General features: G+C 44.4%; 3 protein-coding genes across 4 annotated transcripts in view; 2 read left to right on the plus strand and 1 right to left on the minus strand.

Annotated features, from left to right (window-relative positions):
- Positions 1 to 16,122, minus strand: part of LOC119163128 (uncharacterized) — a 533,653-nt gene that overhangs the window by 124,946 nt on the left and 392,585 nt on the right. The window lies entirely within an intron of this gene.
- LOC142772063 (uncharacterized) lies at positions 939 to 4,203 on the plus strand. Its single transcript, XM_075874162.1, has 2 exons — positions 939 to 2,361; positions 2,815 to 4,203. Exons 1-2 carry the CDS (start codon positions 2,198 to 2,200, stop codon positions 3,020 to 3,022), a joined length of 372 nt encoding a protein of 123 aa, XP_075730277.1. The 5' UTR covers positions 939 to 2,197; the 3' UTR covers positions 3,023 to 4,203.
- LOC142772062 (aminopeptidase Ey-like) overlaps positions 4,195 to 16,122 on the plus strand; it is a 39,088-nt gene continuing 27,160 nt past the window's right edge. Inside the window, exons 1-4 of the mRNA XM_075874161.1 lie at positions 4,195 to 6,033; positions 7,070 to 7,189; positions 12,259 to 12,542; positions 15,164 to 15,411. Coding sequence (XP_075730276.1) covers positions 5,930 to 6,033; positions 7,070 to 7,189; positions 12,259 to 12,542; positions 15,164 to 15,411 — 756 coding nt within the window. The 5' untranslated portion in view covers positions 4,195 to 5,929. The remainder of the gene's footprint in view (positions 6,034 to 7,069; positions 7,190 to 12,258; positions 12,543 to 15,163; positions 15,412 to 16,122) is intronic.

Raw genomic sequence — 16,122 nt, forward strand, 5'->3', positions numbered from 1 at the left:
TGTGGGTTCGTTTCGCTCTGCAAGGCCGCAACAAGCTCGGTCGCGCCACCAGCAAGCTCGGTCGGTCACCTCTTTCACGAAATACGGACGCGAAGTAGGCACAGAGTAGCTTAAACTCCCATTGGTTTCAACATTCAGTTACGTGCACTGCGGCATAACAAGTGAGTAGGGCTTGGCCGCCATTTTTCATAATTTCTTGACTAGCGCTCCTATTGGTCTGCAGTGACCGATTCGGCGGCAGACGCCGCAAAAATCGGTCCGAGAGCGATCGGCGTGGAGAGGGCCCTTTCGGCGGATCTCGCCGCTGCCGAACCGGATTCGAAGCACTTTCGGCGGCCGGAATGCTCAGTGTGAACGCGGCCTAAAACGCCAACGCTGAGCCGAGAACGCTGGCGTCCCACTCTGCCGTCCGCTCGCTCCTCACTGTCAACCGTTCGCTGGCTGCGCGCCGCTCAAGGCGATGGCAGAAGTCGGTAAAGGCGAATGTCTGACGGCAATGGTACCCTTTTTTTTTTGGGCACGAAAAATGCATTCTAATTTCCTCACTCTTTTAGGGGAGGTGGGTTTTTTTTTATCTACACGCCACTTTAAGAATTCCGCATCAAGTGCACTTGTCAAAGCTCGGCTACTATCACCATTATCACACAGAATGGGAAGGAGAAGTAGAAGAAGAAGAAGTCGTGTGCCGTGGGCAGACACGCTTGGTAAGTGCTCTCACCTCGTCGCATTTTACTCGTTTTCTGGCGTACAACTAATCAAGAACCTGACATTTAGCAAGTGCTTTCTATATGACTTCCATTGAATGCATGCCTTTGGTTGTACACGCGAATTTTCGCAACGGTACAGAGTTTTAAGTGTGTCCACACACGCAACCATGCGGTCTAGTGGCTAAGGCTCTCGGCTACTGAATCACAGCTCATGGGATTAAATCGCGGCCATGGTGGCCTCAATTTCATTGTAGGCGCCAATGCTTACATTTAGGTACAGGTTTCCGAAGTCCTACACTATACGGCGTTTCTCATATTCATATTGTAGTTTTGGGACGTTAAATCCCAACATATGTTATGAACTGTAAGCAGAGATGCCACAGTGGTGTGGTGGTTAGATTGATTGCTTTCCGTAGGTTGCGGGATTGAATTCCGGTGACGGCAGCCGCTTTTTTGATGGACGCGAAAGCTCTTGAGGTTCATCACTTAGATTTAGTTCAAGGGCAAACAACCACAGTTGATCCAAATTTCCGGAGTGTTTCACTAAGACATCTATCAAATTCATATGATGATTTTTGGATAATAAAAATCAGTATTTCCTACTATAGGTATACCAACAGCCTCATTTCCTACCACGCAATGATTCTTACTTTTTCAACCCTTCCACGAATGACGCGCATGCACTCTGGGCTTTGCACATTATGAAGGAAGAATGACAATATATTCTTCTGCGCACGTTTAGTTTGCCTCCTTTGCCAGATTACCTCCAGACAGGGAGTACACCTGGTTTTTTACTTATTCTAATATATTATTGACTTACCCAGTTAGTATATGGTATATTACAAATTAATCTGACAACAATGAGGAAGTTCAAATCAGTGAGCATGGACATAAAATGCAACTAATGGCAAATTAGCCCTAAGTTGCATATGCTATCTTTTTCTGTGCCGGTGTTTACTCCGACACAAATTTGTTATCGACGCCAAAGCAACGTGCCGAAATAGCTACAAAATGCAATGGCAGTAGCACCTCGTGAAGCCTCAAAATAAGTTCGTGGAAGGTTATAAATTTGAAGCGCATAACGATCTGCTACTAAGTAGCAAATCACACTTTCTCACGTTGTGTGTTCTGCTACTAACCAGCAAATAGCTCAGCACTCCAAACTTATAACCTTCCGTGAACCCTATGAGCACTATGATGTGACATAAAGATTTACGAAGCGCTACTTCCAGGAAGAAGTTCTAAAGCCTAGTTATACAAGCAGCAATGGTCCTGCGTGTGCCTGTTTTGGTGTCATTTGTGCCTATTAACCAAATAAGGCAATAAAAACGTTCCCAATGTGTAAATGAGAAGCATGAGGCAATCACTGTGAAACGTAGCTCGTGAGGCGTGACTGAAATCACCATTCGTTCTGCCGCGACACGTGCAGGCTGCGAGCTACGCCATCATTTGCCTGGACTATTTCTACACCGTGTTCGAGCTACGCGGGGATGTACCGAATCAAGCTCAAGGTTCAGACGCACCCGCTGAACACACGTATCACCAAGCGGCTGCTTGCAGCGTCCTCCCTGTTCACGATAATAATCCTCAGCTTAAAACTGTACCGCATAGTTTTCCCTCACGGCGTGATAAGGGAGGCCGACCTGCCCGGATGGTGAGCCGATGAATGGTCTTTCATGGAATTCAGCTAATAATGAAATCAAGGAAACTATTGCAGACCATGATTGTAGTGTTTTAGGGTGTACTGTAGTAATTTTGATGTAGATGCGAAGAAAGTAAATTGAACGAAGTCACAAGTTCTCACCAGCCGGGATTGAACCGGCTACCTTAGAATTATGCGAAGGCTGCAACCGTCAGTTAATCTGAGGGTTGCAAGCACCTGCCATGCAAGAACGAGTGCGCATCATCGAAACCGTGTTCATCTCTGAAATTTAAGGGGTGAATAGCTAAATTCTTGGAATGAAAGCCTCATTGCGTGTATTTCTTGCCAGGCGTTCACGTGCAAGCGACGTCATATCCCCGGAGTCACTAGCACGTGAATGCCGGTCCGAGCCTCAATCCCAATGAGCACCCCCGTTCACGTGACTGCCCCTTTCACTGTTCGCAGGTTCAATCTAGACGCCTTCGTGCCTGACAGGATTCCCAGCGACCTGTTGCCTGACATGTACACCCTCTCCGTCAACGTCACCGAAACCGCCTTCAGCGGGAACGTCACCATCAAGGTGATTTGTCGGCACAGCACCTCGTATCTGATTCTGCACGCCGCTAGCAGCCTGGTCATCCATACGGTCAGCGTTGAGGTCAGTAACACCTGACTTAGCTGGTTAGTGACGCATCGGCTAACAAGCTCTAGACAAATCATGCAGTGACGTAGACATCTAAAGCTCACCGCAGGTCTGGCCGCAAAAACAAAATTTTATACCGCAAGAGCCGATACAGTGAAGAATGTAGGAGCTTGTAGAGGGGAAGAGGAGATTTCTTATTGACCTTTCGCATAGGAAGGGTCTGCAATAATAGATAAGACATATATGGAAGACGTTCAGGGGAAGATACGAGTTCAGGAGAGGACGGGGCTGCCACAGGAGGTGACTTTACACTAAATGGACTAGTCTCCCTCAAAGCTACAACTTCTACTCTGCAATTGTTTTTCCAGTCTTCAAGAAGACAAGCCAGCTTGTGAAAAGGCTGCCTCCAGCGACACCCCATTTACAAAACTCTCAACAACATGTTCATACCATTTAAGGGTACATTGTGCAGGAAATTTCCCACCCCATTTTTACCACCATATCATAGGGATGATGAGGATGACTAAAATCTGGACAATGGTTCTCATATATTAAGATGTATCACGGTAATGTATCAACACTTAGCTACTGCGAAGTACGTCTCACACAAAAAATAAGCTTCAGGACAGTCGCGTCCATGTTGCTTATAAGCGCACCTACGGAGAACGTATAAGCAGCAAAGGGACGAAAAGAGTGTTCCTCGTGCCGGGCCATAAGCGACAGGTCTAGTGGCTTCCTGTTTGAGATCCTTGGTCTAGAGTACACTGCTAGTGGCGGAAACGTTCTTTGGTTGGTTACAACTTGAGGGAGAATGTATGCTCCACGAAGATCAGCCCAATGTATTTTCCTTTCTTTACTGCACTAGAACTGTGCCAACTGGTTTAGACGCGAAATCTATGCACAGTCAAACCTAGCTGTAATCGAAGTGTGATCACTTGCGATACATTTGATTGATTTATCCGGAATTCTTCATAACAGTAGAGACAACGTTTGGTTCTAAGTAATCCGCATTCTGGAGCCCTCAATATTCCTAAAACAAAAAACAAATGCTCATTTCTAAACACCAAAATCATTGTAGAAGAAATAATACTTACCTGAATGCTTGTGGCACTTCCAACTAAATATGCTGGAATATGATTAGCTGAAATCACAACTGAACAAATTTATGTGGGCAACACAGAGACGCATCCATCGTGGTCGAGCATGCATGCGTTATGGTGCTTCGCTGCTGACCCAAAGGTCACGGACTTGATCCCGGCCACAGCAGTACTAGAGCACCGGGTACCTTACAATGCCAGTAAACGTTAAAGAACACAAGAGATTCCGGTTCCCTCCATTACGACGTCCGTCAGTCATGGTCCTGTTTGGGGGAAGTTCCACACCAGAAGTCATTATTTTAAAACAGACGTATAAATTAGACATGCGCTCACATTTATTTAAAGAACGATGTTTCTTTTTATTTGGTGTGGTGGCTTTTCACACAAATTCTATGCTACGTATTGAAACAATGGGACTTTCATTACTCTTTCCTCAATGGCTGCTTTTTGTACCTTTCGAGTTATCAGCCTCGCCAAAGCAAACAATTTTCAGGTGCGGCGGACATTGTGGTGGTAATTCCGTATTTGGTATCGTATATCAAAAAATTAATGCCATTAAAGGGAACACCATGACAAACGAATTTATAAAGTAGTTAGTTATAACCATCGATTCACTGTATCTACGTTCATTAAGAGTAGCTTATGTTGTAGTTTTCTTTTACATGAACCAATACCATACAAATTTAAAAATGAAAGTCGTTGATTCTCCTCCAAATATTTGGTCTTGCTGAGAAAGAGTAACACAATCTGATACAGAATTTGGAAAATGCTAGAGCTTCGGATTGAGCAGTAAAACGCAATAATGCAATCAGGGCCCATGCGCAATGTCATCAATCGCGCCGCGAGGAAAAGAGCGATTGCGCGCGCAACATTGGCGCTTTCGAGCTATCGTAGAATGTCTGCTGGAAGTACAGTAGCGAGGCACTCCGCAATTTTTCCTGGCGCAAATTGGCTAAGTACCCCCTACACGGCCGCGAGATGCCGCTCGCTCCTGCACATCTTATACTGCGTGAGCAGCTTTGAGCCACCCACTCGTTGCGCAATTTATGTTTTGACATCCGCATTGATTTTACGATACTGCTATGCAATTTAACATATGTTAAGGAGCCACTTACTACTACATGACTCTTTCATACAAATGTTTTTTTTTTTTGAGGCAGTTCCAAGAGCAGGCGTGGCTTTGTCGTAGAACACCTGCTTCCCACGCAGAAAGCTTTGAGTCTATTCCCCCGCTGGCTGAAGATATTTACCCTTTATTTTATTTGCATCTCTTTCGAACTCCACAACAACAACACAGACGTGTATCTATGTGTTTATTAAGGGCTTTAGCTATCCAGTATAGATGAGGTTATCTTAATAAGCTTCCTTTCGTAGGTCAATGACCTAAAATATTTCAAAATTGCACATTTGAAAAATTCTAGTTTTTTTCGGCCTCAGTTATTAGGACTTTCGCTATCCAATATAGATGAGGTTATCTTATTAGGCTTCCCTTCGTATACGTCAATGACCTAAAATATTTAAAAATTGCACTTTTGAAAATTTGTAGCTTCTTTCGGGCTCAGTTCGTGGCCACATATTTAAAACAAATGCGGCTGTGTAACGTTTGCCTGAGCGTATACATATCTTTATGGTCACTTTAAAATGTTTCGCTCGATAAAAAAATTACAACGCAGCCACCTTCCATGAGCACGCTTAACATAACATTTTCAAGGCACGTGGAATCTGCCGAATTTTTATCGTCTTGGCTCACCAACATCTGGCAACTCTGCGCCTGATTTCGCAGGACCTCACGCAGACCAACTTCACGATCAAGGTGTTCGACCGACTTCGCCACAACGAGATGCTAATCATCAAGGCAGTGGCGAGGCAGTTCATCCCTCCTCGAACTTACATGGTGTCGATATCCTTCTCGGGACAGACAGGTTGCTATCCGGAGCAAAAGACGTGCGTATTGACCACTAAAACGGCAATTGCCTTTGACCGTCTCACGGCTATGGGTGCGTCCAACGTACAGCCATTACAGATCATCTAACACCCTTGTTACGCAAGCAGACCTAACCATAGTTAACGAAACAGCAGTTACCGCAACCAAGATTCGCTTACGTTACAATGTACGCGAAACCACGGTTACACCGCTAACCGCGGTTGTAGGAAACTGACCACGTAAATTTCGGTTAGGCATAATAACCGAGGCAATGCACGGCGTCCATGGAGGTGGCATCAGCCGCCTCAAGCGACGGCGCTTCTGAGCTGTGTATCACCGTTGAACAGTGGTGTTAACCTTGGTAGGCCGTATCTGCGGTTAACTTGCCTGTGTATTGTGGTTGCATTTATGACTCATGCACGCATTTTCATGAGCTTGGTGCGCAACTTGGGGCGTGTGGCCTTGACCAAACTTTAAAAAAATACAGGTTAAAATAGGGGTAGAGCACCCGATACGCTAGCCTCTGATCAGCTTTCTTTATCATGCCAGAACAATTTTCCGATTATCTCAACTCCCTATAGCATATCCATCTCGTTCCCGTACGACGAGTCGGTTAGCGTCATTAAACGAGAACCAAGTGGCCCTAAGCCAGGAAAATACAGTACGAGTATTGAAACGTTCATTGAGGCCCACTTCACGATAACAGCGAAAACGTATTTATAGGGTAGCCCAGCCTCTTGTTCAAGTACGCATGTGCTATTGCTTCTGTTGTGGTTTAGAACATCATTCTGATAAAAAAAAAACATTTGTGAGTTCAATGCTGTCCTTGCAATATCTTCCTTCTTCTGTCTTCATTTTATGAGCGCTTAAAACACTCCCTCTTCGAACATGAATGTAGACGAACTAGCCCACCTTGCCGTTTTGTTTCATAGCTAAGAGTTCAATTACGAGAGGTTTAAACCGGTTTCATGGCGTGATTAGTAAATGTCGTACAAATAAAGTAACACAAGGTGATTTAATGCACGCATGCTATCGCCTTTCTCACAAAACACGCAGTGGACTGGTGTACGTTCGTCATGATGGTGGTTACGAGAGCATCATGTTTCTTAACGAAGGCCGGGCTTCTCGCGCGGTGTTTCCATCGTTCAACAGGCACAGCTACAGGGCGGGATTCCGGTAAGTACGCGCTCTGACTTGTAACACGACTGTCCTTTATATCCGGGTCCAATAAGGGTTCACGCACGTCATTTCCGTCACAAAAGTGACGTCAATAAAATGACACAGGGAAGCTAGGAAAACTGTGTTGCTTTGTATGCAATGTTGTTGCTGCTACTACAGTAGACAGACATTCCGCCTTCGTGCCATTATTGGTTCCAACGAAAGAGCAATCAACTGTTTGACATTTCCAACACGTCTTAGGAGGCTATAAAGTTCGAGTAATGCAATGTCGTCGAATAAGCTGTCGCAAATAAATATATTGCCAGAACCTCTCAAGAATCTAACCACCTCTCAGGTGTGGTTGTGGCTTTCAAGGTTAACTCATTACGTTCGGCTATTGCGGACGCCGTGAGTATCATACTTACGAGTACTTCAACAGAGAGTTTTAATGACTTCAGTAAACACTTTTACGGCTGTGATTTTTACTGGTGTAACCCTCTCACCTTTGTGATGCCCTCTATACAAAGTGGCGCTTTGTTGTAAGAAGTAACGTGAAATGATGGCGAGTTAACTGGAGTCCGGCACGGTAGCCTCACACAATAGTACTTTGACTTGGGTGAGTTGCTACATACATGGATAGGCTTCAGCGCGAATTAGATGAAGACAAAGAAGACACACTTTGCCTTCCTCTAATTCACGCTGAAGCCTATTCAAGTATGTAACAACTCACCCAAGTCAAAGTCGGCGCTCGTCTGTGTTTTGTGTGTCTTCTTCGTCTTCGTCTAATTCGCGCGGAAACCTGTCCAAGTCTCGCACAGTTTCTACGTCGTCGACTGCTGTAAACAAGTCGATTCCAGCAGTCTTGCTTGGCAGCGCGCCATGATTCCGATAAGCCGCTTCCTCATCAGCAATGCGAAACTGCTTTGGTCACGTCAAGTCTGCTTTTAGCGCCATGCGTCGGATTAATACAGAGCGAAGAGAGTATGTTCAGTTCATTATGACGTCATGTCTGGTGCGACAAAGCGGTTGCGTGTAGTATCTAGGCAGGCAGGCTGGTGGCGGTGCAGTGTATGAACAAGGTCTTTAAGTACTTGTATTGGAATATTACACGACCTGGTGTGAGTTTGTGAACCTCGCGTACAGCTGTTCAACCGGTTGCTAAGCCACGCGCGGTAACACGAAGTTCTTCTCGTTCGCGTTGGACCGATTATGGCCTGACCAAACTGTTCCCCTTTTGAAATAAAACATTGACGTTAATTTCCTCCGCTATTGATTTATTTTATTTATTTATTTATTTTATTTATCATATACTGCGAACCATTTAAGGTCCAAGCAGGAAAGGTACAGCAAGTTCAAAGGTAAAATAAAAGTAGAACAAAGTTACAACAAAATTGATACTGGTATACACGAAATGTAAGAAAAACATAGCAATCACCATCAAATTATACTCGATTCCAGAGGGCTGAGTACACCCACTGCAACACAATCCATAAGCAAAGCACCACACTCTTAGGCATACAACAAATTGTTAAATCAAACAAGTATTGTGAAAGCCAGGAAACACAAGGCGCATTTCATGGTGAAAAGGAAAGAAGAGTAGAGTTTCGGGGCAACAAATTCCACTCAGAGATTGATTTCGGGAAAAAAGAGTGTTTGTATAAAATAGTTCTTGCGAAAATTGGCTTGATGCTACAGCTGTGTTTGTGACGGGAAGGCCTGGAAGAATCCTTTACCATGTAGTTTTCTGGCTTTATTTCGAGTTTAGAAAAATATATCAGACGGAGTAAGTTAAGTCGAGCAGCTCGTCGTCTGTCCTCAATAGGTTCAAGATTTGCCAACTGCAACATCGCAGAGGGGGAATCGCGGCGTCTATACCTACTGTAAATAAACCGGGCTGCCAGGCGCTGAATTTTTTCTATCTTTTGTATATTGCTTTTTGTGTGAAGGTCCCATACTACGGAGGCGTACTCCAAGGAAGGCCTTACCATTGTTTTGTAAGCTTTAAGCTTTAAGAAACTGGGGGCATTAGCTAATCGATGCTTTAGAAACCCTAGTTTTTTACGTGCGGAAGAACATGTATTTACTATATGGGTTGTCCAGTTGAGGCTTGAGGTAATTGTAACGCCCAAATATTTATATTCTTCGACTTGTGTAATCTGTGACCCTTTTATATCATATTTAAAGCGAAACTTGTTGATTTTGTTGGTGATACACAAGTGAGCAGTTTTTTCTAGATTAATTACCATGTTCCACTCGGAACACCAAGTTTCCAACTTACCGATGTTTCTGTTTAAAACTTGTTGATCTGCCGTTGAGTTTATGACTTTGAAAAGAATGCAGTCGTCTGCGAACAGTTTAACTGATACGCTGGTATCTATTGCTTGAGCCAAATAATTAATATAAATGTTAAATAAAACAGGACTGAGTACGGACCCCTGCGGTACTCCGGAAAAAACGCCTAAGAAACGCGAGTGCGAACCCTCAATCTCTACGTATTGTTTACGGTTTAGTAGGTAAGATGTGACCCAATTTGTTATATCTGAAGGAACGCCAATTGACTTCAGTTTATTTATTAATTTTTTATGGGGAACTTTGTCGAACGCCTTCGAGAGGTCAAAAAAGATCACGTCAACCTGGCTACCAGCATCTAGAGCCTTCGCAAATTCATTAATTGTGGTTAATAACTGCGTAGTAGTAGAAAGACCTCGTCGGAAACCGTGTTGGTGCTCAGTGAGAATATTTTGGGATTGAAGAAATTTATTGAGGTATTTTGCGATAATATGTTCCAGCAGTTTACAACAATGACAGGTGAGAGAGATGGGCCGATAGTTACAAAAATTGAGACGGTTACCCTTCTTATACACAGGAGTCACACGTGCAATACGCCAATCATCAGGTATCGCACCAGACGAAACGGATTTCTGCAAAATGACTACAAGGAACCTGGCTAACAGTGTAGCATAGCATCTGAGAAATGCGGAAGGGATATCATCAGGGCCTGTCGATTTTTTCGGATCCAATCGCAAAAGCAATTCTGTGACACCTTCCAAAGAAATCTGAATGACACCACAATCACTATTTTCACAAACAGCCCCGTTTAAAGGATCTGACGTTGAAAACACACTTTGGAAATACTCGTTAAACACCTCCGCCACTTCTCTTGGATCAGTAAGTATCCGATCACCCTTGGCGATTTGATCAAGCCTCGTGCCACCCTTATTCGATAAAAATTGCCAAAATTTAGAGGGACTTTCGGATACAAAACGATTGAGTGTCACATTAAAGTAGTGATCCCTAGAAGCAGCTAATTTGGATTTTAATGTAGCCTGTAAATCAGAAATGTCTGCTTGAGCAGCATTGGAACGTTTCCGCAAGCGTTTTAATTTGCGCTTCACATGAATTATTTCTCTATTTATCCACGGATTCGTCCTGCCAACTTTTTTCACTTTATCTGGAATAAAATGCTGGATACAGAAATGACAGTGCGCTTTGAACTTTGTCCATAATGTATTGATGTCATCACTATCATCAAACAAAACAATGGCTTCCTCGATATCATTAGTTATATTTACATCATCTGCAGATGTGTACTGCTTTATAGTAATAGGTTTGTATTGGGGTGGGTTGGATTGACGTGGGAGCAATGACGTAAAGTATACCAATTTATGATCTGAAATTCCCTCACAAATATCGGTGGTAATGTCAGTTATAGTTGAGGAGCACAAGACGAGATCTAGAATCGAAGACGTACAGCTTGTCACCCGAGTGGGAAGTAAAACGGTTTGGGTCAGATTAAACGCTAAGAGCATGTGCAGAAAAATTTCAGAATTCGGTATGTCTGTTGGGCCGCACTTTAGCGTTTCCCAATTAATACAAGGCAGATTGAAATCCCCAACAACTAAAAGAATTTGGTTGCGATACTGATTTAGCTTGTCGTAAAGCTTTAACAAGAAATCTGGCTCAGCATTGGGTGGTCTGTACAGACCTACGACGATGATTTGGTTTCCTAAAAATTCACATCTGCAAAGCACACTTTCGTGGTCGACATCAATCTCGGGCAATCGATATGACGGCACACCACTTTTGACAAGAACTGCAGTGCCACCGCCCCTTGTTTTGCGATCCTTACGATAGCACGTATATGGAGGCGGAAACACGCAACTATCTCGATCGTCAGGGTGCAACCAGGTTTCTGAAATTACGGCTATGTGAGGATCACAGGATAGCAGAACATGTTCAAACTGTTCTTGTTTGTTCCGCAGGCTCTGTGCATTGAGGTTTATCAAACGAAGCCGCTTGTGCGATAAGGTTTGCTCGTCATTGTGATGTCAATCTTCTGAGCGCGCAGCGCTGCGCAACAGTTTCCTACGGTTTTGATGCTCGTCCCATACGTAGACGTCGTCATTGATGTAAAGCTTATCATAAACTAAGTACGCCTTATCACCCTGACTTCTGTTGTCCTTTACTGTTTTCCAGAGCTTTTTTCGTAGCTGAAGTGTTGCTTGCGAGTAGTCGTGAGATGTTGATACACTTCTTGAAAAGCAAAAGTTTTTCGTTGTAATTGTACAACCGCACAATGACCGGCCTTGGGCGTTGTTCATTCACCCGTCCAATTCTATGAAGGCGCTCCACGGAAGTAACTGTGACCTTTAGGGTGTCTTGGAAAACTTTAGAAACAACTTTGTCTTCCAAAATTTCTATGTTTTCGTCTGGTCCTTCCGGTATGCCGAATACAACCAAATTATTCCTTCTCGAACGATCTTCGTAATCGACAAGCTTTTTGTATTGTCCTGTCAGAGCCTTTTCTACGCGCTCTATTCTTCCCTCCAGTTTCTTTATTTTTTCTTCGTTCGCCTTTGATACCTTTAATACCTTTAATACTTCGTCTAGTTTGGAAAGTTTTTTGTTAATGTCTGAAAGTATGGTGTCGCGTTTCTTTTGTTCCTCTTTAGATTGTTTTAGTTCAGCTAGTATACTATTTCCTCTGATAAACAGATGATGATGTAATAGTATTCTGAGTACAACTTTCTCAACATAAACCGATTCATTGCTTAACTTTAGTGACCCTTCAACCCTTTCTGTCGCAGATTCGATGGCCTGGTGCGGCGCGGCATGGTGCTGGTTAGCAGCGAGCGTCCCCTGGAGGGCCACGACGACGAGCTGGTAGAAAACAAGGGCGGCCCAAACGACGTGTTCCGCGTGCGATTCACCACCATCGACGCCATCACCAGCGACCGGCTCACCTGGTTCCAAACAAACCTCGCCAACAGCGTCGTGAGCTCGAGGTTGGTCATGTGGAACACCGCGGAAAAGCTCTCCGAGATGATCGAGCCACTGGAAGTCTTCGAGAAATCATTTATTGCGGTGACTAGTAAGTGGAGTTTACCTTAACAGGCCCTAACGTGGAACTCATGACATGCATGTCATGTAAGTCATGTCTACACGACATATGCTCATGGTGTGCTCACGGTCATTTCACCAGCTTCACATATACCAAATGTGGTATTACCTAACGTGAATAGATGACGAAAGTGTATAACTGGTGGAAACACGACATTATGACATGTGCCTCTTGTAAGAACATGACTACATGCCACGTACGCTCGCGGCTGTTTCGCTACCTTCATATAAGCCAAATTTGGTATTACGTGACACGAACGGACAGCGAATGTAAATGACACGTCCAAACACGATAATCATGGCATGGGTGTCGTGTAAAAGATGGCTACATACTACGCTCATAGTTCGCTCGCGGCCATTTCGCTAGCTTCACATGTACGAACTTTGGTATTACGTGACGTGAAGGGATGAATAAAGCAAATCACACATGGGTGCCTTAGCTGGGACGGTGGCGCCCCCTATGGGCTGGTTAGTAAGTTAATAAACAGTGAAAAGGAAAAGAAAACGAGAATGTTTGCTTATGCCACCACGCGAAGCACTGTTACGAGTTTATTTTAGTATTAATACAAGTAAATATATATGAACTACGCACCAAATGCAAAACTATTTATGTTGTCGATTTGTTTAAATCCATCTTCTAGTTAGGCCCAGAGACATTTGAATTGGAAAGCTACTTCAAAAGTAACGTTTGATTATCCGTAATACTCGGTCATCGAAGCTAACGGAAGGCAAGCGAAGCCACTTTAAGCAGCCGTTTGCGGCGAACGAAGTGAATTTTTCAACAACTACGCCAAAATCACTTTGAAGCTGGTGTGTTAGAGCGCCACCATGTGGTAAGTACATTACTTACACCTACGCTACCATGGTAACGGTAAATTTGAAAACTAGCGTGCGTACGGCAAGTGTTAGGTGTAACTTATGCCTTTCCGCACGCACACTTTGATCAGCTGTCACGGTATCCCGGTAAGCCACGTATACTACAACTGCCTAATGATGTGCCCGCGGCCGTTTCGCTAGCTTCACGCATACCCAATTTGGTATTACGTGACATGAAATAACTAAGAAGGTAAGTGACACGTCCAAATATAATTATCATGGTATATGTGTCATGTAAAACATGACCATATGCTACGCTCTTTGAACACTCACCGCCATTCACTAGCTTTCATATACTAAATTCAGTATTACGTTACGTGAATGGACAACACGAATGCCACGCGCAAACATGATAATCACAAAATGGAAGCCATGTACGACACAATTTCAATGCCTACCGCTGCTGGCACTGGTGTTGCAAACGTTAGTGGTGCCATCGTTATGCGAATATAAACAATATGCTCTCGTCTTATATGGAAACGTGAGTACACATAAAATTTCTCCATGTGTTTACTGTGTACTACATCCGTATGCCTAGTAACGTTGTGCTGATTTCCTTAAACTGACATATCAACCTTCCTGATTTGTGCTTCGCATATCATTGGTTCCCTCTGTACGATGTATCTGCCAATTTTTTCGACCTCAGATTGGGCTGGGTTGTAGGCACCCCTTGTGCATTATTTTGGAGCGAAGCTCCTTAAGGCATGCGTCTGTACATCCGTTGAGGTATGTAGTTGTCGTAGTAGTTGGTAGCCACCTTTAGTTTTTGCAGTGTTCACTAGATGGCGGTAGTTTATGCGCAAGGTTAGAAAACTAGATGGTGGTACCTGTAGTTGGTAATGAAAGATGCAAGATATTATAATGGAAATAATGTCACATATGGCACGTGTCATTGGTGGAAGGCAATCGGTTGATTTAGTGAGGTGACGTACGCTAGGGGGAGCGTTGTAATAAAATTCCTTCGCTGTTGGCCCGCCGTGAAGCTGCGTGAAACCGCTAACAAGATCCTGCCGTACGAGAGCGGGAGGTTCAAGCGGCACGGCGTAAGCACACAGCGTTTTTCACGTCTTTTAATTACAATAAACTCGGCGAATTGCTCGGAAGATTCATGGTCTACCGATGATTCTCTCCGGAGCTTCGCCCACTCATCCTCATTCAACCCGTGGATATGCTGTGATTTTTTTCCCTTTAAGAAGGCGGCACTGATTCCCCGTCACCTCGCGTTCACCTGGAATGCCCCGATAACATTGTCGGTTCTTCACAGCTTTTTGTAAACCCGGCTGCTCCCGCACTCTACTTAGACGTTGATGCATCTGTAGATTGTCCTCTGCATGGGGGAGCGAGTTTGAGATTTAACACACCCAATTTCAAGAAATATGTGGCCGAAAATCGCAAAACAACGCTTTGAAGCAGGGGAAGTCACTCTCGGAGACTTCATCTGGAAGTAGAACTTTCGCGATTGATTATCTAACCAAATACGGAGCCTAAAATGGTGAAATAAGTGACGCCCGAGTTTTTATAGTATACTTCAAGTGTATAAACTAAGTCGCCATTCCTCTTTAGTGTCGCGTTAGTTGTCTGTCGCATTCGTTGTGTTGCCTCTAGTAGCAGCTGAGGCCCTCAGGTAACTCCACTTATATAGCTCACTCCTTAATAGGTATTTCCTGAGTATTTCCTTTGGTAATCGGATTTACTGTACTTTTTCCTCCAATTCAGCCATCTACCCCTCGCTGACGTTTCCCTCGCAAATTCATGTGGTCAGCCTGCCAAACTTCAACGCGACGATTATTTGCTGGGGCGTCATCTACTCGGCGAGTTTCGAGGGCAGCACGGCAAACATGCTCAAGTACCAGGGCATCGCCAGGAGGCTTCGCTTCCAGTTCCAGTCGTCCACGATGCTGGCCAGCTTCACCTTCGGCCTCACCATCACGCCTCGTTGGGCGAACGACATTTGGTTCTTCGCAGTGCGTATACAATTGAAAGGAGTCGCGTGGTACAGGAACTAACACGGTTCATTGTGATTCACATAAAATGACTCGAAGGCGTAACCCATTGTTTTCTTCCCAATCAAAGTGTTTGTCCCGCCACGATCCCCTAGTTTGCTTCCTTTTGCGTGCTTTTGCATTGCCTTCTGGATTGGAGGCATCGCAAGCTCTCTGCACCTTACCTGGTTAAGCACTGCCTCTGTGATCGGCCCACTTGTGACCGAGCGGAGATGTAATGTAACGACGCCATTGTCGGAAGTCAGTGACGTCATAATGGTATCGCATTAAGTTGCAAACTTTGGCAATCTGTGATGTCTTGATGACGCGTTATGGTTGCATGGTGAAGTGACGATGATTTTTTCGTACACCACTCGTGTTGAGGCCGACGCCGCGCAACACGGACGCCACCATGGAAGTCCTCCAATTTTGCTGTTCTACGAGGAATCTCCAGTCGTTCGGCTTAAAGAACCCTAAATATGTAGTCTTCTCATTCAGATGAGATTAGGTTAAGTATATATTCCCAACTCGTCGCATTGCGACGATGAGATATGAAAAGCAAAGGATAAGGCTATTCCGTAACATTTACAGCCTGCGTGCGTCATGTCGCTTTTGCTTCTTTCTTTACTGCCAAGCTGAGCGCAATCGCACTGCCAGTGGCCACAGTTTCCCCTCTCTAGTTAGAAGGCCACC

This window comes from Rhipicephalus microplus, chromosome 9 (genome assembly GCF_043290135.1).
Source record: "Rhipicephalus microplus isolate Deutch F79 chromosome 9, USDA_Rmic, whole genome shotgun sequence".
Lineage (NCBI taxonomy): Eukaryota > Metazoa > Arthropoda > Arachnida > Ixodida > Ixodidae > Rhipicephalus > Rhipicephalus microplus.

Bases quoted from the DNA above. Each gene is read 5' to 3' on its own strand.
- LOC142772063 (XM_075874162.1), top strand. From the start codon at position 2,198: ATGTACCGAATCAAGCTCAAGGTTCAGACGCACCCGCTGAACACACGT. The intron at 2,362-2,814 runs GTGAGCCGATGA...CACTGTTCGCAG, and splicing joins GAGGCCGACCTGCCCGGATG to GTTCAATCTAGACGCCTTCG.